The following is a 23800-nucleotide window of genomic DNA, read 5'->3' as shown; positions in this document are numbered from 1 at the left end:
TTTCATGAGCACAAGCTCAACTGGTGGTCCCGCTGTCCCGACAGGCCTGAACGCAGCAGCTGAGAAGGGGCGGGTAGGCGTTTTCAAGGAGAGGCTGCAGCGTGGAGCAACACATATACGGCCATCAGATCTACGCCCCGGCAGAGACACGCCCCACTAGTTAGCCTCCGACAGTGTTAGCTGTCCATTACTACCCGGTTAGAAACGTTGACCAGGTCGCGGCTCGGTTGGTGTTCGGCTTTTAATAACGTGTAATGGGGTGCGTTTGAACCATTAATGACTAAAACGACAGCGTTGTTATTGTTAGCAGGAAGCCATCTTGAATCGAGCGGTTGGGAAGGAAACCGGATGTGATGTATTATACGGTGTGTTCTGGGAACCGCAGTTTTTTTTTTTAAATGGCATCATAATTTCTCTCACAATAGGGATATTCACTTATTTAGCTCTAATACACAAGTCGGTTCAATGAATTTGAATAAAAAAATTAACCATAATCATATTAAATTGACAAATTAACGATGTGCATCATCACATGAAGCATCTGATTGGCCTGTAGCTTATTTCTGTTAATTGCTGGTAATGTCATAAACAGCCCCTTCATCTTTTTATTACCCGAGAAAGAGCATGTAAGAGGACCTAAGCCCCGCTCCTGAACAACGGGACCGACTCCATTATCATATTGTTGGCCATTATCGCAACTATAGAAGGGCCATTATGGCTTCACAACACCACAATAATCTCTGACTTGGATCTCAGACTAAAGACATTCAGCCTGTCACCTCCGTCAGTGCATTCCTGCTTGATCATAAACTCTAGACAGACAGCATCAAAGTTGTCCTGGAACTTAGTCATCGCGTCTCAGCCGTTCGACTGTCACCCAAGACCTTAAGTCCCCCTGGACCCCCTTAGATCCCAGACCTCAGAGTCAGAACGGCACGTCCTGGAGGCAGCGGCTATGCATACGCCAAGTTTGACTTCTACCGGATAGATGAGCGGTTGTTGAGACAAACGTAGGAAATCACGACGAGGTTTGAGAACCCCATAGTGGAGGCAACCTTGAGCTTTTGTCTATCTGCGGGACGTGTATCTGCGGGGTGTATATCTGCTGTTCCTTTGGCCTGCAGCCTCCCCCTTCCCGGTAGGCGCTAACTGTGCAGTATGGCGGACGATGGAGACAGTTCGAGCGGTCCAGTTGACACCAGTGGCGGGCAGGGGGCAGCGGATGATACGGGTGGACTCGGCCTCGGCGGGATGTTGCTGAATGTCAGTATTGTGGTTGTGGTGGTCGCGGTGTGTCTGGCGGTGTATCGGCGGTGGGGCAGGCGGCTCGTTGCTGACGCGGCCCAGGACAACGAGGCCTCGGCGCTTCCCAAGATGAGGAGACGGGACTTCACTCTGGAGCAGCTACGGGAGTATGACGGACTCCAGAACCCCCGCATCCTGATGGCTGTCAACATGAAAGTTTTCGACGTGACCAGCGGCAAAAAGTTTTACGGGAAAGGTGCGTGTGCAGGTGGCGGGCTGACAGCTGTTTGAGTTGGCTGACATTTCCCTCGCTTGTGCTGAATTGTCCTCAACACAAATTTGGGCGCAAACCTTTGTGAATAGCTAGCTTCGCTGCGCGGCTTTGTCTGTGTTATTGAATGGGATGCTCACAGTTCGCTAACAAACTCGACAGTGTGCGGCCCGTCGTGGTGTTGGAACGCGTAAAACTTTGATCACGTTCACGGCAAACTTGGGGATTTAAGCGTTTTACGTTGTTCAAGTCAGGCCAGAGGGGCGAGATTTAACTTAGCTAGCCTGCTAACGCTAGCCTGCTAGCTTGTTGACGTGCACACAGACACTGCATCATCTAGCTGTCTGGTCTGGAACCGCCACTTCTTGACACTCATGGCACCCACCGAGCCTCAGTATCAAAAACTTTGAACAATAGTCATGTCCACGCAAGGGGCTTCTGTCTCTAACTTTAACTCATTTTTAGGTAGTTTAAAATGTAAGACAGCACATGGGTGCTCCCTTTCTTAAAGAGACACTTTTTTTCTATCATAGTGTCTTTATGTCAAAGCATCAGGAGTTGCACTATGAAAACCACGCCCACTGTTGAAGAAACACTGCTACAATAAACACTGAATTCTGCTCTATAAAAATGCCTGTTGCAATTTGAAAGGAGTACATTTCATTATTCCTTTTTCTTTTAGTTAAATTTGGTTAAATGTACGACTCAGGTGGTTTCATATAAATGTACACATTTAATGATACCTGCCATTAATGCATGTATCTAGAAGTTGTCTTGTATGGGCAGGGCTGATTGTGCTGTTTATTAGTTTTAGGAGTATTTTTTGGGGGCCAACCTGGAAGTTAGCGTCACCGTTGGTTCCCCCAATCCGAGCGATGATAAGTTTACAGCGAGTTCTGGTTTTTGTCAAACAGATTTTGTTCAGGAAGGTCATTTTCAAAATTGTGTCAGAATTCAGGAGTGTGTTATTTACTTATTTTATACTGTAGAACCAAACTTGGGAATATCGTAAGTTTGTGTTAACCGCAGACCGTCTTTCAGGCATTTGACTGGAAACCCACTGACTTTGGCACGAGGGACCTGGACATTCAGCAGTGCTAACCCACGCCGCTCTGCTGAGTGGAGTGTCTGGCGTACGCACCGGCTGACGGCATTTAAACATTCATACTCCACCGACTGTAGGCTGGTGTAGTCAAGGTGCAGACAGAGTGTCTCGTCCGCAGAGCTTGGAATGAGCCTCAGAGCTCATTCCAAGCTTGCACCTCATGAAAGGACAAGGCAGAGTTGTCTGTAGGGTTGTCAGGCCATGAGTATTATTGGTCCTGTAATCCCATGTTATAGCTACATGTCAGCAGAGTAGTTACGTACTGCTGTTAATGAGCTCAGTTTTTATTGCAAAAGCTTTACTAACTTGGGTTTTTCTCATTAGGCACAGTTAAATCCATCCAAGAGACTGTTATGTGTATCAGTGGTGGCCCCAGTTCTAAACCACGGAGCAGCATGGTGGACTCCATCCAGCTTTTATCAAAAGAGATGAAGATGCATGCCGATTAGTATGAAGATGTGGTCGGGCAACCATCGTACCGAACAGCCAGGTCTGAGTTGACTCATATCTCCGAGCTTGGTTAGTAGTCAGGAGGATCAGTAAACCATATTTGAGATGACATTCACAAGAAAAAAGGGGTCATTCTGAATTCCTGGTTTTCAAACTCCCAACCCAAAACTTGGGGGAAAATGCTTTGAAGCATTTGTTTAATTATAAGGAAACTGTTGCCTTAAAGGAGGAGCCCCAGCAGCATTTCCTAGGAACTGAACATTTTAATAAATAAACAAACACAACAGTTGCGTGAAGTTTTATAAATAGAGTAAACATAAGTAGAACTAGTCTGTCTGTGGAACAGTGGCCTTCAGTTTGAATGGGAAATTACTCGTGACGTGGAACTAATCAGATGATGCTGCAGGCATGTGGCTACAGCAGAACCACAGTAGTCCATTTTTACTTTTATTTATTTTATTGTCAGTTGGATTTATAAAAAGGCAGACCGTTCAGGTCAGCCATCTACGACTGGTTTGTTTTGGGGGGGGGGGGGGGGGGCAGTAAACTAAGCACAAAATCAAACTTGAATTAGCAGAGTAAATACCACTTAACAGCAAACACTAGGAGCAGAATTCACTTTGGCCTGCTTCAACACGGCGTCTCTCCCACATCAGGCTTTATTATGGTGTTTGCAGTGCAAGTCTAGCCTGTCACTCGTCATCCTCTCTGAGCCGGCCCACCACACCAACAACACTATCATAAACTATAATTATTGAAACACATTCCCTCCAGTCTCAAGTGTCTGCTATCCCACACCAGCTGGGCCGAGCCAAGTCTGCTCCAGTCTGTCGAGCTCAAACAGCCGCCAGAGTTGGCTGGGCTACGTCTGACATGAGCGTCTGTCTGGTTTTCATTATGTAGGAAGTATCGCTGGGACAGTTTTGGGAGCTTGTCACCCGACGAGGATGCAGCTGGTAACACGCCTGATAATCAGCTTCAGCCTCTTCAACTAAAAAAAAAACGTCGCATTTTCCGTTCTCAGCTCCAGAAACGTCAAGATTTCTTGCACCTTTTCTTTGACTACTGTACATTAAAAATACACGCAGCTTTTCATAAGTCAGACTGGATCTTCTAGAGTTAAGTAAGATGTCCTCCGTTAATGTGCATTTACTGTCGAGCAAACCCAGCAGATCCCCCTCCGCTTTGATCATCTAAGTCAGGGCTTCACGATTTAAAAAAGTTAAGTAAATGTGATGACTTTGACTGACGTTGCTGTTTTTCTACTGGAGGGAATGTTCATGCAGAACTATTCTCAGTGTCGCTGGAATTTTATGTCGCCATCTGCATCCAACAGTGTGGTTTTCTTTCGTCGGTAGAGTGGGATGTGTTCGCAGGACAAGTCTGCAGCGCAACAATCTTTAGTTTAAATGGTATTCTGACACACAGTATTAGCCTTTAACAGATATTACGCCTGTCTGCAGCTTGAAACCCGCAGTAGGCCATACTGCAATAGTTTCAATCGTCTAAATCCTTTATGGAACTAAAAACGTACTAATAACTGTAATGATTACATTCGACGTGACATTTAATCAAATACTCAATCAATATCTGTTCTGTCCGCATTGAAAATAGCTGCATTTGCTCCAACCCCAAATTTCCGACTTCAGTTGAATTTTCCCACAGGAGCCAAAAGTTGCGACATGCCGTCGCTCAGGTGATTGGTTCCTGAACCCAAAGGGAAAGGTCACAGAGCCGTCACGGTGAAGCCGCCGCATCTCCAGCTGATGCCCACATTCAGAGAGAAATCCAGCATAGTCATTGCTTCTGTTTGTGTGTGTGTGTGTGTGTGTGTGTGTGTGTGTGTGTGTGTGTGTCACCATTTATCAAAGTTGGGTGATGGCAGGCTCACGGTGAAGCGACACCAGCTGTTCTGTCCGATGCGGTGCAGCGTAGCCGCACACCTAATCAGAGGGGTGATAAGGCCTCTTTGAAGGCGTGTAGGTCACTGCTGGTGTGTTCATGCTGTTGCACAATTCAAACTGCTGATGTCCTGTGGAGTTTTCACATGACGCTCAGATGATTTCGCTCTAAAAGCTTTCAGACAGTTTAAAAGATCTGAAGCGGGAGGCCTGTCGGAGGGATCTGTGGCGGTCTTATCGCTGGTATTTATTCAGATTTGTTGACTTCTTGATAATGACAGACTTTATCATCTTTGATATCCTCAGTGACAGCACTGAAAATCGCAACGTCAGCATTTGCAGTTTTATATGACAGCAAACAAATCCATCCATCCATCGTCATCTTCTGCTTATACTACACATTAAGGGTCACGGGGGGGTGGAGCCTATCCCAGCGTCAACGGGCGAGAGGCGGGGTTCACCCTGGACAGGTCGCCAGTCCATCGCAGGGCCAACACATAGAGACAGACAACCATTCACACTCACAGTCACACCTACGGTCAATTTAGAGTATCAATCAGCCTCGTCCCCAATTGCATGATTTTGGATGGTGGGAAGAAGCTGGAGTACCAGAGAGAACCCACACAGGAACAGGGAGAACATGGAGACTCACCCAGAAAGACCTCGCGCCCGAGCCGGGACTTGAACCCGGAACCTTCTTGCTGTGAGGCCACAGTGCTAACAACTGCACCACTGCACCACCGTGCAGCCCCCAGCAAACAAATAAATGAGAAAAACAATGTACTCCCCAAAAGTTGCAGCAATGGTTTTATTTTTATGATTTTTTTTTTATATAATTTAATAGAACATTGTTATTTTGGAAACAAATACACAAATGTTTCTTCTTTTTTTTTTTTTTTTTTTGATATCACGAGTTGAGAAATTCATATTTTAAAGGATTGACGGGGGTGTTTATTTCAAACATTGGGGGAAAAAAGTAATAAAAAGGTGTAATACAAAATGAAACCAAAAATTCAGTTCCCCCTTCATGTACTTCTTGGTAAGTATTTTTATTTACTGACTTGGTAATGTCATAATCTATTTATACAGTGACAGTTTTCCCTCATGAAGTAGGTCGTCCGGTGTCTATCCTATAACACGCACAGCAGAACGAAACAGGAAGAGCTGTCGTTTGTTTTGAACTCCAGACATATTGTTTGTTTTTATTGTTTGTGGATTACTGAGCAGATGTGGATTATAACAGGATGCACTTCAGCATTTATAAACTGCCTTTTTAGGGGGGGGGGGGGGCAGTTTTGCTGTTGTTAGCCATCGGTCTCTGATAGCTGCAAGCTAACTATTGGTGGCTGGCTCTTTCTGCTGTCTGCAGTCACAAAGATGAGATGCGGAAAGGGATTTAAAAAAAAAACAAAAAAACCTGCCTGAATATTTGAAAAGTGACAAGCACTTCTCAGGTGGAGTGTGACTTCCAAGTGCAGGTGTCCCTGTTGGTCAGTCTGGAGGGTTTGTGCTCGTTCATCCGCGCCGTCACAATGAAGCAATCTCTGCTTTTAATCAGCATCTTGCAATCACGCACATTTCTATGTTTGCAGAAGTTAATAGTTTATGTAACTTAACTGGTAGAGCCTTGTTTGGAAACCACTGACTGATTTGAAGTGTAAACCCAAACACATGATGGAAGATCATACCGGTTTTTCACTCATTTGTCCAACAATAACCCACTCAAGCAGCGATTCTGTCCAGTCACAGAGCTCCCGATTGTCCCAGCAGGTCCACCCGCAGCACTGGGAGGCTTTTAATGTGGAGCAGCAGCAGTCGCATGACACAGGTTTGACTCGCTGCTTGATTTATAGTTGTACTTTTTTCAGCGCTTCTTTGTCATGTGGATGAGTTTAAACATGGATTCAGAGAGAGCAGCCGGTCACTCCGAACCAGGGCGGCAGAGTGAGTCGCATGTCCACTGGCTCCTGGCTAGTTCACCCTAAAATCCACTGGCAAGCCTGTCTGAGCCCACAGCCAGTGACATTTTTAGACCAGCAAAGAGTCTCCATCAAGATGTGGACATGTTCAGCAGGAGAGGACTCACCCACTCTAATTATTGTTCTGTGTTTGTCCCCAGATGGTCCTTATGGTATATTCGCAGGCCGAGATGCTTCCAGAGGCCTGGCCACCTTCTGCCTGGAGAAAGACGCCCTGAGGGACGAGTACGATGACTTGTCAGACCTCAACGCTGTACAGATGGAGAGCGTGAGGGAGTGGGAGATGCAGTTCATGGGTAGGCTGCGTTTCTGACACCTATAAAGAAATATTTCCACCAGAGAAAGTACGCCTTCAATATCGATTTTTAGCTCCCATTTCATAGATTCATCCAGCCAGTTTAACCCACAGTCCCTCTGCATCTGTGGATGTGGGCTGGGCAGTGATTACACACCACTACAGAGCACAGTTTCACTAATTTCACTGTCATTGATTTAAAGGACTACACACATTAATCAACCCTGTTGTGAATGCGCAAGTGTTAGCCAGCTGGCTAATGTACTACCCCAGTCCTTTAGAGAGTTGTTCTGAATCCATAAAACTCAGAACAGAGCGCGTTGAGTCCAGTTGCTAATTTGTTTTCTCAATTTTTTCAGTCAAAAAGGAGTAGTTGAGGAGGGGTCGGTGCGGTGACCGATTCAATGCGAATTCGTCGCCAAACGCAGCATCTGAACTGGACAGCCAGATCAGCCAGTTTGACGATGAAGTGTAACATTACAGTAGTGAGGTGGCTTTCTTGCTGGGTTTGCTCCTGGCACCCTGAGGCTCAGCTGGCTCATAGGCCTGCTGACATTAGCGACACATCTAACTGAGCTAACTGTCTAACCATCAGGACACTCTGTAGGCACTCTGGCCTCTGCTGGGCTCAGAGATCATGTTTGCTCCTGGTCCCGCTGTGTTCGCTTGAAGACTGGAGGCTGTTGAGCCACCACAGCTAGCAGCAGTTAGCTGCCACCGTAGCAACAAGATGGCTCCAAGGCCTCAGCAAATCCCAGAGTAGAAGCAGAGGGAAACATTCTCTACATCAAATATGAACCAATTTAGCCAAAAATATGATCGGTGAGGCCCCGCCCCCTGAACAATCCACTCAGCAGTGTTCTGATCTGCTGCCAGCAGTTAAAGATGATTGATAGGTGGGTGTCAGGGTTTACTGGATAGGCAGTATCTTCCGCAAGTAAAAGCCGTTTGGTGCCATTTGATAAAGGAATACAAATACATTATTGTGCCTGTGGAGTTGGTGCTCAGTCTGACTGGGATGAGGTCTGAACGGGTTAAAAAGGTTAGTTTCAGGTCCAATGGGGCTTTCTTTCTGTTAAAGAACAAATTGCCCTTGCAGATAAAATGATGCTCATGTGTTTCTTATCAGTTTTCTTTTCCTGAGGACAGAGTTTTGCCAGCAGAGGTGAGGTGCATGTGAAGTTTCCTTTGTGCACTCACCCTGATCTGAAAAGTCAGACTTAATTTGGCCATCGACGAAGACTGAATACTGATTCAAATGTTTAAAAGAGAAGATTTTGATTAACAAACCTCAAAAGTTGCAGGGTTTGTAATGTACCCGTGGGGAAAACAGTTGAGGGTTATAAAAAGCAGATGTGTTCAGATAGTGTAATCTAGCATTCACACTCATCAGGCCACATTCTTGCTGCTATTAATAAGCACAATTTGCATGTTTTTAACCATCGCGCCAGGCAGTAAAACCCCGTCTGCCGCGCTGCAGAGAACTCTCAGCCTTGATTCCCACAAGTGGAGAGTAGAGTTGCGGTGGTGAAGGTGCGGTGGGTGGGGTTGTGGCGTGTGATGACATGTGGCGTGTGATGACGTGTGGCGTGTGATGACGTGGCATGTGATGACATGTGTCATGTGACGAGCCAGTCCCGACCTCCCTGATCCCCAGAGTGCGATGATCCAGCAGCTCCTCTGCTGAGAGCTCCTCAAACTGTAACACGCGTAGAACGATGCTGTCAGTCATTTATCAGCTGCATACCGGCTCCCTACAGATTTCTTTTAAGTCTGTTGGATAGTTTTTTACATAATCATCTGATTTTCACACTTTAAAAGTCTCCTTAGAACCTCTGGAATGTGTTTATACGATATGTTAGTTGGCTAGCTAGCAAAAATGGTGAGTGTGTCTCTCACCAGCTCAAACCCTGTTTTCTTTCCCCAAAATGCCATGGCAACGGTCCTCTGGCTCCCTGCTCCAGATGCTGACTCTCCCAGTCAGGTTCATCTCAGAAGGTCCAACAAAGTCTCGAACCAAACTTGCCGAGATCTGCAGGAGCTCTGCTTTATTGGTGGTCTATTTTCCACTGTTGTTTCTGCTCCAAGATAAAAGTCGATTGCCGTCCCAAAAGGATGTTGCTTGTTACTTTTTAACCCTCGGCACTTTTTAAAATGGCCTTTTCCTCAATATCTTCCAGAAAAATACGATTACGTTGGAAGGTTGCTGAAGCCCGGTGACGAGCCGTCAGAGTACACAGACGAGGAGGACATCAAGGACCATCTGAAACACGACTGAGAGGTTCCATCACACCAACCAAAGCCAGGAGCCCCAAACAGCTGCGACAGACCGCCCAGCCCTGCTCTTCCTCCTCCGTACCCTCCATCCCCTTGCCCCTCCCCTTTGCCCCGCTCCCGAGGTCTTCACCTCTTGAATCTGTCTGAAGCTGTGGCTTTTCTGGAAGGGCAGGACTCAGGTCTCGACGCCCGCACGTCCCTCCCTCTTCATCCTGCAAAGATTACAACAGAAAGCGATTGGAAACCTTTGACGAGGGCTTTTTTTATACGACAGAGTGGCGTCTGGGGGAGAGGCGGTTGATCCATCAGAGTATTTGAAAGAAAACCACAAAATATTTTATTCATTGGCGGGGGGGGGGGGGGGGGCTCATTTGTCAAAAGGGTCAAGGCGGTCGCCGCCGAGCGCTGGATGGAGGTTGGTCAGAGATGACCGGTGGATCGGGATGAGGAAATGAGTTTCTCTCTTTTTATCTTTGGTTTTGTCACATCGCAACTGCTTGAGCTTCGGACAGCTTATCAATCAATCAGTCCTGTTTGTCTTCAAATCGTTTTCCCGTCTTGGTCAGAGGGCGTTGCTGTGGCTGAACCAAAGGCGATTGGCAGGGCGTTGCATTTTCCTGTTGTGTTTGTAGTGTATGCACTACTAGTTTTCTTCGTTTGTCACCATGTGATTGTATTTGTTGAATAGCATAGAAGGCGGGAGGGAAGTTGTTTTTTTCTGAAGGGGGTGGGTGGGGTCAAAGGTCCTTGCCATATGAAATCAGTTTTGAATCACATCAGACGACTTAAATCAACTGATCGGAATACAAAGGGAAGGTGGTAAGGCAGTCCTAATCAATCGACTCAATTGTTTACATGCCTCACAAGCCAGCTGCAAGTCTGTAGATGCCCCTGAAAATGGTCCAAGTATTAATTGTGCCTTATTTTGTTCGTTGTGTCTGTTTGACCGGTCTACCAGAGCAGGAGGGTGGAGGTGTTCGGACTCGGTCCCCCAGACTTTAAAGAAGGCATACGTTCTGTCAGTTGTCCACGCACAGACTGTAACATTTCCCCACTTCAAAAACTTTGTAAATAGTCCGTATGAATTACTCAGTGTTACTGCCATATTTATGTAGTTGATGAACTCCATATAATGCTATGTCGTATTGGCCAAAACCCCCATGGTTTGTGTTTGTTTTTGGTTTTTTTTTTGCCCTTCATTTTGTTTCTTTCAGCTCTCAACTTCTTTTTAAACATGGGTGAATTTCCAAAAAAAAAAAGGAAAAAAAAAGAGCGTTGTAAAGTGCTGCAGGGTGGGACCGTGAGCTGTACTTGCGAAAAAAGAAAAAAAAACTATTTCGGAGACTTATCCTGTAAATATATCTATCATTTTATTAAAGCATGTGCAACACAGTGAGCTATGCCGAATTCCCACCGTGTCATGTATTTAAATGTTGGGTGTGTGTGTGCGCGCGCTCGTGTGTGTGTGTGTGTGTGTGTGTGTGTGTGTGTGTGAGCGTCTGTGTGACAGAGGCAGGAAGGGATTTGTTCATGCATAATAAAATCGATTTGGTTAATAATTGAAGACGTCTGGAGTTTATTTGCTTTTAGTGACGGCGTGTTTGGATCACTACCTGGAACATCTTTTATAGTTAATTAAAATGTTTGATCGTACAAGGAGGATCCACAGGTACAAAGGAGATGAGTGGAACGCATTCGACTCGAAATAAGACCTCTGAGCGAGTCTAATGTTTTTATTTCAGAGTTAAAGTGACTGCACGCTAAAGATTTGAAGTGTCTAACTAATCACGCGTGTTTTCGTGGGATGAGATTTGACTGTCACATTATTTTTGGAAGCCACTGACGTGAAATGGCGAAATAAGGAACACAGTGTTCACAGCGCAGCCTGTTTGATGGCGAACTGCTCCAACAGTGACTGACACCAGATGTTGAGCAGCACACGGGGAATTAAACAAAAATGATGACAAAGATGCGCTCCGTGAAATGGGTTCGCTTCAGAACATGAACGGAGGTTCTGTGACTCAGGCGAATTCATCTGCCTGTTTTTTTTTTGTTTGTTTTTTAATGTATCTGAAATGTGTAAAAGCTTGTTCAAAGCGCTCTGGAATTAATGTCTTCAATTAATTATGGCCACTCAGAAATGACAGGAAACTGCTCTGTTGGCTCAAACTGCAAGTGATGAGGAAGGAGAGGGAAATTAGTGGAAGATGAAAAAAATATGAAAAACCTGCATACATGGAAATAAGCTAAGTAATAAATGTACTAAAATTAAATATAAAATACATCTTGGGGAAAAAAAAAGTGTAAGCTATAAATGGGAATATGATGGAAGTAAGGAAGAGTAATTTATAATGGGGATTCACTGAGAAAATATTTCAGAGATATATGATTTAATGTATATATCAGTAAAATATATAGGGATAAATGGCAGGGTATATTCATGAAGAAAGATTGTATTAGTCTAAGGAATAGCGTATATTTTTCAATAAAAATGTATGGTCTTATTAAATTAATAACCTTTGTCGATTAGAATCATTAAGATAAATCCATTTAAATTGGTTGATTTTTAGTACGGAAAGAAAAAATAAATCACCTTATTTGTTAATGTGTCATGAACATCAGAGGTCATTTATGCTGGTTTAGATTATTTTAAACAACATGTTTTATGTAGATTAGGGGCATACAAGAGTGGATCCGTGGTTAGTTAAAGACCCCTAGTTTTGCCACCCTTAAATTACCCACTGAGTCGTACAACCAGGATCAGTTCTGAGGGACCCCGCCAGACTTAAAATAAACCGCCCCAGACAACGATGCAACAGCGCCCCCCTGCTGTCGCGGCGGATCATGGAACTAGCGGAACTGTGTGCGTCCGAGTCTAACCAGTCACTGTTGTCGCCTATCGGCCATCATCATCGGCGACTTCGCTTGGAGATCAGCGGTTTGATAGCAGCCGAAGACCCGTCGACCCCTCCAACTCAGCCGGGCCTGCAGCTCCTCAACACCCCGGCGAAATCTTGACTCTATTAAAAAAAAAACACCCAAAACTCCGAGAGTTACAACCCAGGCATCGTCTCGTCTCCCCCAGATCGCATCATCTTAGCGGTGGCTCTCCAGGCGACATCCCCGAGTGAGTGAGTGCTGGCATGCGGGGATCAGAGGTGGATGTGGGTGGAATTCGTCCAGTTAACCGCTCTGCTGTGGTTCTGTGTCCATCAGAGGAGCAGCGATGGCTGAACATCTGTCCCAGAGCGAGCTGGACTACCCCTTTAAACTTCTGGAGTACTTCAACGGCTTCAGGGTGTCCAAGGTGACGTCCCACACTCTTCTCTTTGTAGTATTACTGCACTTAAAATACAGAGGAACGTCAGCTTGCAGTAGTTTATTTTCAGTTCAATGAATTTGGTGCAGAGATTACTACTGTGGTCCTGAACATGCCAACATGAGTGAAATGCCTATTGAGGTTCCCCAGAGAGATGCATGTTTGTGGAGCCCTGGAGAGGCTCTACAGAGAAAAATATATATCTCTATAAACGTATGTCGAGGTCACGAGATCTAAGGCGTTCCCTCAATTTAGATATATCATGCCAATTATATCTTGTGATTAAATTGAGGGGGATAAGTTGTGTCTAATGGCCTCAAAATCTTGTGATTTTTATCTCTCCACTCATTCCAGGGCTCTTAAAATATGACTATATTATCTTTGTGAAATCATATATATATATATGTGTGTGTGTGTGTGTGTGTGTGTGTGTGTGTGTGTGTGTGTGTGTGTGTGTGTAAAATAACAAAATTGAGATATCAATTTATATCTTGTGGCTTCAAACTGTCTATATTTCTTCTATGGCCTCTACTCTCTTGTTTGTTTCCAGTAAAGTTTCTTAATTATGGATTATATTTGGTTTAATAAAGGTTTGAGAGGCTGGAACTAGTGATTTTTTTATTCTACATTTTAGAAAAGCAGTCAAAATTTGCAAAAGCAGGAACTTTGGATACATTTAGTATTTTGGATTCATAAATGCTGACTCAGCTCTCTTGATTCGGTGGGGGAGGGTCTATAAAGACCCATCCTCCAAGGTGTTGAGATGGCAGCATCTCGTCCCTCCAGGTGATATTTGCGGCCTGTGAGCTGGGAGTGTTTGACCTCCTGCTGAAGTCTGCGGAGCCCCTCAGTGCCCAGCAGGTGGCGCAGGCCCTGGGCACCAGCATAGATGGCATGGAGAGGCTGCTGGATGCCCTGGTGGGCATTGAGATCCTGGAGGTGGAGACCAAGGATGGGACAGGTGAGGGGGAAGATGGGGACACATGAACATTTCATTTAAAACCACCAACCTGGGGAAGCCATCAACATGTGTGTGTCTGAACATGCGCACTTGGCACCAGGACACCCTGGGCTGCAGTTCAATGATGGACTTTGTGGTCATGTTGTCAGACTTGCGGTCATATGTCTTGGATACTCAGGTAAAAAGAGGGGCGCAGCTGTCAACCGATTACCACCTGGTGGTCAGTTGGCTCCAATGGTGGGGGAGGTCCTATTGGGCCTTTTTGGCCCATGGCACTCCGGAGAAAGCAGACAGGTACCAGCAGGCCAAGCAATGCGTGGGTTTGGCAGTTGCCGAGGCAAAAACTCAGATATGGGAGGAGTTTGGCGGGCTGTGGAGAATGACTTCAAAGAGATTCTGGACCAACATCCGCCATCTTGGGAGGGGAAAGTGGTGCACTGTCAACACCATGTATGGTGTGGCCGGTGTGCAGCTGACCTCGACAAGAGATGTTGTGGAGCTGTGGAGTGAATACTTCAAAGACCTCCTCAATCCCAACGACACATCCTTTAATGAGGAAGCAGTGCCTGGGCTCTCCTATCTCTGAGGCTGAGGTTGCCAAGGTGGTCGAAAAGCTTCTTGGTGGCAGGGCCCTGGGGGTGGATGAGTTCCTCAAGGTCCTGGATACGGTGGGGCTGTCTTGGTTGAAACGACTCTACAGCCTTGTGTGGACATAGGGGGCGGTTCACTTTTCAAGTAGGGTGACCGGAGGCTGTGTTGCAACTATCGTAGGAGCACACCCCTCAGCCTTCCTGGTCAGGTCTATTTGGGGATTCTGGAGAGGAGGGTACAATGGATAGTCAAACCTCAGATCAAGGAGAAGCAGTGTGGTTTTCGTCCTTGTCATGGAATTGTGGACCAGCTCACAGAGTATGGGGTATCAGACCACCTGATTCCGGTGGTTCACTCCCTGTACAACCGGTGCCAGAGCTTGGTCCGCATACCAGTAATTAGGACTCATTTCCAGTTAGGCTTTGACTCCGCCAGGGCTGCCCTTTGTCACAGATTCTGTTCATAACGTGAATGGACGGAATCTGTAGGTGCAGCCTGGGTGTTGAGGGGATCCGGTTTGGTGGCTGCAGGGTCAGGTCTCTGCTTTTTTGTGGATGATGTGGTCCTGCTGGTGTCATCAGGCCATGACCTTCAGCTCTCGCTGGATTGATTTGCAGCCGAGTGAGAAGCTTCCAGGATGATCAGCACCTCCAAGTCCGAGTCCATGGTCCTCGCCCAGAAAAGAATGCCAGCTCCAGGTCAGGGATGAGACCCTGCCCCAAGTTGAGGAGTTCAAGTACCCTGGGGTCTTGTTCACAAGTGAGGGAAAGATGGATGGTGATATGGACAGGTGGATTTATGCGGCATCTACAGCGATGCGGACTCTGCATCGGTCCGTCGTGATGAAGAGGGAGCTGAGCTGAAAGGCAAAGGTCTCACTCTACATTCCTACCCTCACGTGTGGTCATGAGCTTTGGGTAATGACCAAAAGGACAAGATCGCTGGTACAAGCGGCCGAAATAAATTTCCACCAGAGGGTGGCTGGGCTCTCCCTTAGGGTGAGAAGCTCCGCCATCCGGGAGGAGCTCGAAGTAGAGCCACTGCTCTTTCATGCCGAGAGGAGTCAAATGAGGTGGCTTGGGCATCTTGTCAGGATGCCTCCCTGGGGAGGTGTTCAGGGCACGTCAAAACGATATGAGGCCTCTTGGAAGATCCAGGACATGTTGGAGGGAACATGTCTCCCAGCTGGCCTGGGAAGGCTTCGGGATCCCCCGTGAAAAGCTGGATGAAGTAGGGAGAAGGAAGTCTGGGTCTCTATGCTTAGGCTGCTGCCCCCGCTACATGACTCCAGACAAGCAGAAGAAAATGGAAGGATCGATGGACCTCAAATAAGGTTTAAAAGAGCTTTCAAATGTATCAGTAAATACAGCAGTCGAGAATTGTACATTTTTGGTGACGCTAAAGTCATTTATCTGTGGCATAGTTTTATTGCATATGGTTAGATTTGTACTTAGGGATCCTAACTTCAGGGCTAGCCCACACAAATACCTCATCCCAGCGACACTCCAGAGATACATTAGCCGAGCTAACTCGGAAGTAGCAACGTCCGGTTTCAGGGCTGATGAATGATGTGGCATCAGATGAGTGCCTAGACGTGCAGATACCGTCCTGCCTTTTAGTCAGTATTGAGGACGTTGGTGCTTGGTGCTTTTTCAGCAGGTACAACGCATCACTTCATCTTCCCCAAAGGAGGAGGTTTGACATGTTGTGGAATTTGGAGCTTCTCAGGGACCGCCATTCACGTTTGCCTAAAGTTGTAAAGTTTGCCCCCAAAAATTTTTAAGTTGTATCTAGTGGCTGTCCTGGTACTCCTGTTGTGATTCATCATCCTGAGTATCTGTTTCCCTGACAGCTGTTTACAGCAGCACTGATGTGGCGAATCTCTACCTGGCCAAAGGCAGCGCCAAGTCTCTTCATGACATGATCCTCTACTACTCACAGACCATCTACCCGCTGTGGAACAACATGGCAGACGCCATCAGGTGAGCCTGCTGAATAGGCGAAGATAAAGCTAAAAAAAAAAAAAGTGCTGATAGAAGAAGGAGTTTTCCTGACGAATTGATAAACTGAAGCACAGTCTAAACCTCCAATGCTGTCTAGGTCAGCTCTGCCTTCAAGAACATTTGCAAAATGAGAAACAGACTCTGCTTTTAGATTAACATCATTTTGAGACATTCACAATATTTTTTCAAATGTTGTACAACTCAGACAAGGGAAGAACCAGAATGAAAAGACCTTCGGCATCCCATCAGAGGAGATTTTCCAGGCTATTTACAGGTTAGTGTTGTTGTTGTTTTTTTTCTACAATGGATGAGCTGATGTTGGCTGAATTTTAAAGTGACGGTCGTGGCGTCAGATGGCTGTCAAAATCACGAGAGCGCAAATACAAACTAAACGAGCACAGGATCAGGAATTGAGGGCATAAAAAAACAACATTGAGAGGTCAAAAATAATCTTGTGGCAATTAAAGTTTTTGTCTGGAGCGTGTAAATTGTGACAGAGAGCAGTTGTGAGACGGTGGCGCTGCTCGCTCTCTCTTCTAACTTCCACGCTCGCTCGCTTTGGGATGTTTTTTCGCTCTGGATATTTTTTCCTACCAGAAATACGTCACGGGGGTAAGGCTCGACAAGACGATTGCCGATCGAAGTTCGTTGGCGGAATACGCCTGTTAACGGTCGAGCGAGCGTGTAAGTTAGAAGAGAGAGCGAGCAGCGCCACCGTCTCACAACTGCTCTCTGTCCCAATTTACACGCTTTAATTTACAAACTTTAATTGCCACAAGATTATTTTTGACCTCTCAATGTTATGTTTTTTATGCCCTCAATTCCTGATCCTGTGCTCGTTTAGTTTGTATTTGCGCTCTCATGATTTTGACAGCCATCTGACGCCATAGTATGGCGCTTCAACCAAAAGTGTTTGCTTTTCAAGTACTCACAAATGTGTGTCTTCAGCTTAAAAAGACAGTTTTACCTCTTGCATCACTTCTTTCTGAAAGAACCAGCCAAGCATATTTAGCTTGAAGCTAAGGATGCCCCATAGCCACCAACTATGGGGCCGCTTGCTCTCGGTGCCGTTGAACCAGAAGTGTCGAAGTTTGTGTTTGACGCCAATCAAGTAAGTGTGGGCTCTTTAGCATACGGCTGAATCAAGAACAGATTACACAGATTATACAACAGATTATGCTGGTTGATGCACTTCATATATGTATATGGGTGAATTCCTAATTTCTGTGGATGTTTTACCGTATAATTTCATGTTCTGCCACTAAATCTGTTTGGGATTCTGTGTTTTTTCGCCCAGGTCGGAGGAAGAGATGCTGAAGTTCATGGGTCTGATGAACTCCTCGTGGGTTCTCGACGGACACGACATTGTAACGGCCTTCAACCTCGCCAGCTTTCACACCATCATTGATCTCGGGGGTGAGAAAATGTAAAAATTCACCTGTGAGGCATGTTGGTGCAAACTATGTTCAGTTCTGAACAATCAGAGACGATCATCTTGAAAAATCTTTTCATAGATATCTTTAGAACATGAACTACATAACAACAGAGTATTAGTCATAAAGACGCTTTGATCATCCAACACTCAACATTTACGTGTCTCCAAAAGGGTTTTACGTTATGTTGCTTTCTCTAGATTTAATACATCTATCACTCGTTCCTGTCACCGTGACCTTGACCTTTGACACCAAACTGTTTTCAGGTCATGTTTGTGTACCAGTGGATTTTTCTACTCCATGTGAAGTATTCCCTCAAGGTGCTCCTGAGATATTGTGTTCATTTGAGGAGAACTTTGATTAACAAAATCTTCTCGGCTCATCCTGGAGCCCCAGTTGGCAAATTTGGTTAAATTTCCACAAAGTGTTCCACCGATGTCGTGGTGATGAGAATGGGACAGATGTCACACACATGAGCCGATCATGAACTTGACCTTTGACCTTTGATCATCAGAATCAGAATCAGCTGGATTGCAGCGCTCCATTTCACAGTAAAAAAAAAACAAAAACAAAAAACCCCAATATGTACTATAATAAGAAAAAAATAGAGAATCAAGAATATAAGGATATATCTTTTGTACATACAAACTTTCTACACTGAACAGGATATTTGTATTGCCCTATTTAACCAATAAAAGCAACTCGATAGGATTGGCTGAATCCTAGAGGGAGGAGTTAAACAGTTTGATGGCCACCAGCAGGAATGATTTCCTGTGGCACTCAGTGGTGCAACGTGGGGGTTGGAGTCTCTGGCTGACAGTACTTTTACTGCTGGCCACCGTGTGATAGAGAGGGTGTGAAGTGTTCTCCAAATTGGTCCTAATCTTGGACAACATTCTCCTCTCTGACGCTGCTGTGTGCCCAGCTCCCCTCCGACCACATGGCTGGTTTTGCAGATGAGTTTATTAAGTCTGTTGGCGTCCCTCACCTTTAGTCTGCTGCCCCAGCACACAACAGCACAGAGGATGGTATCCGCAGCATTGTCCGACAGATGTTGAAGGACCTCAGCCGCCTCAGAAAAAAAAAAAAAATCATTACCAAAATCTTTCTGTTTATCCTCAAGTCCCCAGGGACATTTGGGACAAATCTGAAGCAATTTCCTCAAGGTGTTCTAGAGATTTCGCCTCGACAATGACAGGGACACACCGCCATCCAGACAAGTGGCCAAACGGAGGGGATATAAACACACGAGCAGACAACCTGAAGACATCATTCCTCTGCTCGACTGCTGTCGTCGGCACAGAGGCATAAAAATGGTGGACAGATCGTCTCTCGAATGTACAGAGTTCATTTTGTTGTGTACATAAAACTGCCCTTTGTCCCGCTTGTAACATAAACTGCTCTTTTATAAATACAATCATCAAAAAATCTTTACTATAAAAGCATTCAATCTTACGGATTGAGGTAACAAAAGAGATGATGTATTTTTTTCTTATTCGTGAAGAAGTGAAGTTAATAAGAAGAACTACTCCTGACTGACAGCATGTTAACGTCTGCAAACATCACTTTTGTTGACTTGTCAGGCTGTTCAGTCGCCAGCGTTGTGCCGTGCTTGTCTTTGGGGGCAGGAGTTGCTCAGTACTGCTACTGTCTTTGTGAATAACTCCCAGGGTGCACCGGGGCTCTGGCCCGTGAGATAGCCAAGGTGTATCCATCCTCCTCCGTCAGAGTGTTGGACCTCCCTCACGTCGTGGAAATGGCTCAGAAACACTTCTCCCAGGAGAACGAAGCGGTTGGTTTTGAAGCTGGTGAGGCATGTTGGCAGGATCTTGGCTGCACTCTTGTCAAAATGAACACGTATGACCATGAAATTAGAGCTGTTTTCATTGGCACCTCACTGAATGTCAAAATGTGGAATCGTCTAATTTTACTTTACTTTATACGCATGTGAAAGAAGCCTTCCACAAGTATTTAAGATTAAGAAAATATGGCACATTATCACGAATATGAACTTTTAACTATGATATTCAATGAAAATGGGGGCGGCACGGTACTAGAAGGTTGTGGGTGGAGCCCCGGCTGCAGCACAGGGTCTTTCTGTGTGAGTCTCCATGTTCTCCCTGTTCCTGCTGGGTTCTCTCTGGTACTCCAGCTTCCTCCACAGTCCAAAGACATCAAGAGGGACCAGGTTAATCCAGACTCTAAATTGACCGTAGGCGTGGCTGGGAGAGCCAATGGTTGTCTGTCTGTATGTGTTGGCCCTGCCATGGACTGGTGACCCGTCCAGGGTGAAGGCTCCTGGGATAGGCTCCACCCCCACCACCCTTCACAGGATAAGCAGTAGAAAGTGGATGGATGGAGTAAAAATGGAGGGTTTTTTGTCTTTAATTTTTTTTTCATTTATTACATTGGTAATATCTTGTTAATTTACTTACAGCATTTTCCACATGTTTGTGAAAGGACTCAAACAAGTTTGCTTAAAAAAAATAGCAAAAGAGCACAAATTTGAATTACAGGACAATAGAATACAAAAACTTCAACATAGACAAAAAAAACCCACTGCAGTACTCATTCATTGATATATTTCTGCTCTGTCTGCAGGAGATTTCTTCGATGGGAAAATACCTGCAGCTGATTTGTATGTTTTGGCCAGAATCATTCATGACTGGTCTGAAGAAAAGTGTCTGACACTGCTGAACAAGATCTATAACATCTGCAAACCAGGTGAGTTCAGGAGGGTCCTTGTGTCTGTGCCATGGTAGACCCCCTTCATCACCGCAACGCCCAAGTCAGACCTTGTTATGTTTCCCTTTCCAACATTTGTCTCCAGTTCTGGTCGTGTTGACATCAGCTGGCCTCTGATTTCTTTACACATCATCTGCTCCAGACACAGCTTGAATGCAGGGTTGCTGCCCCTCAGCAGGCTTCTGGAAGTTGACCAATCAGGAGAAAGTGGGCTTTAAAGACTCAGGAGCTGTGGGCGCACTCACTCACTTGGGCTGAAGCATGATTTCCCTACTGGCCTGAGCTTATGTTGCTCGAGGCCTGAGCATGCTTGCGTCATCGCTGTAACAGGGTTATATTTGTCCGGGAATCCTGACAATCAGTTTCATATTCCATCATCATCCGGGACGGTGCCACTCTAATCGGGAGTCACTGTGGTGATGAGTTTGGTTAAACGTACAAGAAGGTGAATGACGTGCAGAACTTAAAATATTCTCAGTCTGTCATCGCATCACAACATCAGTCTGTGGACGTCTTGGCAGGTTTTGCTGACTCACTCGCCGTAAGTGCAGCCAAGCACTGCTGGCCGTGTGCTGCGCCGGCCTGGTGCGTGTGCAGTTGTACCATGCCAAAGCCCACCTCTTCAAAACCAAACCAGGCCAGGGGAACGTACTGTGCCTGGGTGCTGGGCATAATGACCACACAAATCAAACAAACAATCTCAGCTCAATAGGGAGGGCCTCGTGGGAGTCGGCCCTAAAAGCCAGAGATGAGAAGGGGATGCAAAAGGTGCCAGTAAAAGATAAATAAGGATTTTTTTTTAACTCTTGAGCCATGAAAAGTGACTACAGCAGTGTCACTGAACGGAAAAAATAAAGTTGGAAAGCTGTGTAAACACATTCAGCTGTCTGTTCTCACTGTCGTTGCCTGTGTTCGTGTTCCTGTCAGGCGGTGGCGTCCTGCTGGTGGAGGCCATGCTGTTTGAGAACCGGCGAGGGCCTGTTTTGGCTCAGACCTTCTCCCTCAACATGCTGGTGCAGTCGCAGGGGAGGGAACGGTCGCCGTCTGAGTACACACTCATGCTCAATAGGAGCGGGTTCCAAAACGTCCAGGTCTGCCGGACAGGCAAGTCATACGACACCATCCTGGCTATCAGATGAGCTCCGCCTCCTCACACAAGCGGGAACGTGAAACTTGAATTTTTCAAGGCCTTGAAGAGGTTGAGAGGGGGACGTGAATATATATAAGCTCTTGGAAGTGTCAGTGTACATGGTTTTTATGTTAGAGTTGTCCTGAGTGATTAATACTGTGATGCCTGTTAAAGGAACCGTGTGTAGCATTTAGTGCCATCTAGTGGTGAAGGTACATATTGCAACTGAATATATTGAGTCTCTTTCAAACATTTCCAGTCTATTTTACAGAGTTATTTGATTGTTAACTTCTTAGTTCGTCGATGGGCATAAAACATTAACTGAAGGACTGAACAGCGCCCTCTAGTGGGCTGGGAATTGTTGTCAAATTGAAGCTCTTTTTTGCAAAGGGATTTTTTAAAAGATTTTTTCAACATATAATAAAAAATATGTTTAATTCATATAAAACTTATAGAATAGTGAAATGATAAACTATATTAGTTCTATAAAAGTAAAACAACATCATCAAGACTGTGGTGTGGCAGATGGTTGAAAATTTCTCACTGAGAAAAAAACCCCCAGTTGTGTTAATTTTTCACCAAAGAATATGGAATTACAATCCAGATAATATTACATATGTTTTTTTATCAAAGGAGGTGACAAGGCAAAGCAAAAGAAAGTGTGAAGTTTGGCTTGATGCTCTTAAATGAGGCGCTAAAACCTTCCAAACTGAGTTTAGACAAGACACCTGACTCCTGTAGGATTTTATTAATAGATTAGATTACTGGATTAGAATAAGATTAACTGAATGAAGCCAAAATAATTTGGGTCTTACCTGATACAAGTATGACTAGATGAGCCTTGACGTAGAAAGGGTAGATGATCTCTCATAAAAAATATAGCCGTGTCTTTTTCTAGGATAAATCCTCAGTGTGAGCAGTTTGATGATAAAAATTAACCAAATGTAACTGATGTTACACCTGATGTCCTGTTGAAGAAATCTACCCGTAAACATCCCTTCTATGTTTACTTCTGTATTTTGTTCACATTTGTTCGGAGGATTCAGTACACAGGAGAACATGTTGAGTTCCAGCATGTCAACTGAGCCACGGGAAGTCCCAAAATTGCAGAGGAGAGTCAGGCGAGCGGTTGAGGTTTGGTCCGATCGGTGAAATGTGTTGTGTTGTGTCAGGTGTGATTGTGCGCTAGCTCATCGTGTTGTTCGTGGAAAAAAAACCTGTTAACCTCTGCTTATCTCCTCAGACTGTGTGACCTTCACCTCCTAGTCACAGTGTAAAGGTCAGCTGAAGGAAAACTCACTGTAGTACTGTTTGAATAAACTACTTGATACTGTTTGTTGTGTTTTTATAGATTAGATTTTGTTTCAGTCACTTTGAAATATTTGCAGTCCAGGTTTGATGGGATTAGCTCAGTGTTGTCCTCAGTTACTTAGAAGATAACGGTGTTAGATAAACAGCTTTATTTTCTTTTTGATGTGTGTAATCGTCAATGATGAATGAATATAATGAATATAACATCGACGTGTAATGGAAGTCTCTCTGATTCAGCACCAAGTATATTGAACTTGTTTTTTGTCCTCATACTACTTCAATAAACATTAAGGCAGCATTAATCGTTCATATTAAACCTCACACAGCCGTCTTGATCATTCTGTCAGCAATTTAGATTGTTTTCGGTGTTGTGCATGAATGAATGAATGATGTCACACACACACACACACACACACACACGTGTGTGTATATATATAACTTAAACATGAGTATGTATGGTTTGATTAGAATAAAACAAACTTTTCTTCTTTCTTAATGCAGAAATATACTTAACAAATGTCCAAAATGCTATATTTAAAGTTAATTCCAGGAAACAACTTCCGAAGAGGTCAAAACCAATCCAATGGTCTCGTGAAAAGACAGCCCCACCTGATGGCCAAGACAAATGTGAAGTACAAAGTTCTATTTGAAATATTACTGGATAAAAGTGAAAAGTGCCCACAATGTTTAGCAATCTAGTAAAATTATACAAAGCGTTTATTTAATTTAGCCACAATTCCCTACAACACGATGTCCTCCGTTGTCCCTTAAAAACTATATGAAGT

General features: G+C 45.0%; 2 protein-coding genes across 3 annotated transcripts; both read left to right on the top strand.

Annotated features, from left to right (window-relative positions):
• The first annotated feature begins 725 nt into the window (after positions 1-725).
• Positions 726-11064, top strand: pgrmc2 (progesterone receptor membrane component 2). The gene is made up of 3 exons (XM_086183368.1): positions 726-1501; positions 7092-7247; positions 9427-11064. Exons 1-3 carry the CDS (start codon positions 1159-1161, stop codon positions 9522-9524), a joined length of 597 nt encoding a protein of 198 aa, XP_086039494.1. The 5' UTR covers positions 726-1158; the 3' UTR covers positions 9525-11064.
• Positions 11065-12375: 1311 nt separating this feature from the next.
• Positions 12376-23336, top strand: asmt2 (acetylserotonin O-methyltransferase 2). Of its 2 annotated transcripts, none has more exons than XM_086183366.1 (9): positions 12376-12650; positions 12740-12830; positions 13629-13803; positions 16247-16376; positions 16603-16671; positions 17695-17813; positions 19501-19638; positions 20432-20554; positions 21503-23336. In XM_086183366.1, the coding sequence occupies exons 2-9, from the start codon at positions 12750-12752 to the stop codon at positions 21712-21714; spliced, it is 1047 nt and encodes a 348-aa protein (XP_086039492.1). In that variant the 5' UTR covers positions 12376-12650; positions 12740-12749; the 3' UTR covers positions 21715-23336. The 2 variants fall into 2 exon arrangements, with proteins under 2 accessions (XP_086039492.1, XP_086039493.1); XM_086183367.1 differs by having other exon boundaries at positions 12376-12654.
• The last annotated feature ends 464 nt before the right edge of the window (positions 23337-23800 follow it).

This window comes from Aulostomus chinensis, chromosome 17 (genome assembly GCF_037954235.1).
Source record: "Aulostomus chinensis isolate RoL2024-O1b breed Wild chromosome 17, RoL_Achi_v1.0, whole genome shotgun sequence".
NCBI lineage: Eukaryota > Metazoa > Chordata > Actinopteri > Syngnathiformes > Aulostomidae > Aulostomus > Aulostomus chinensis.
This window is presented reverse-complemented; position numbering and strand designations above follow the sequence as displayed.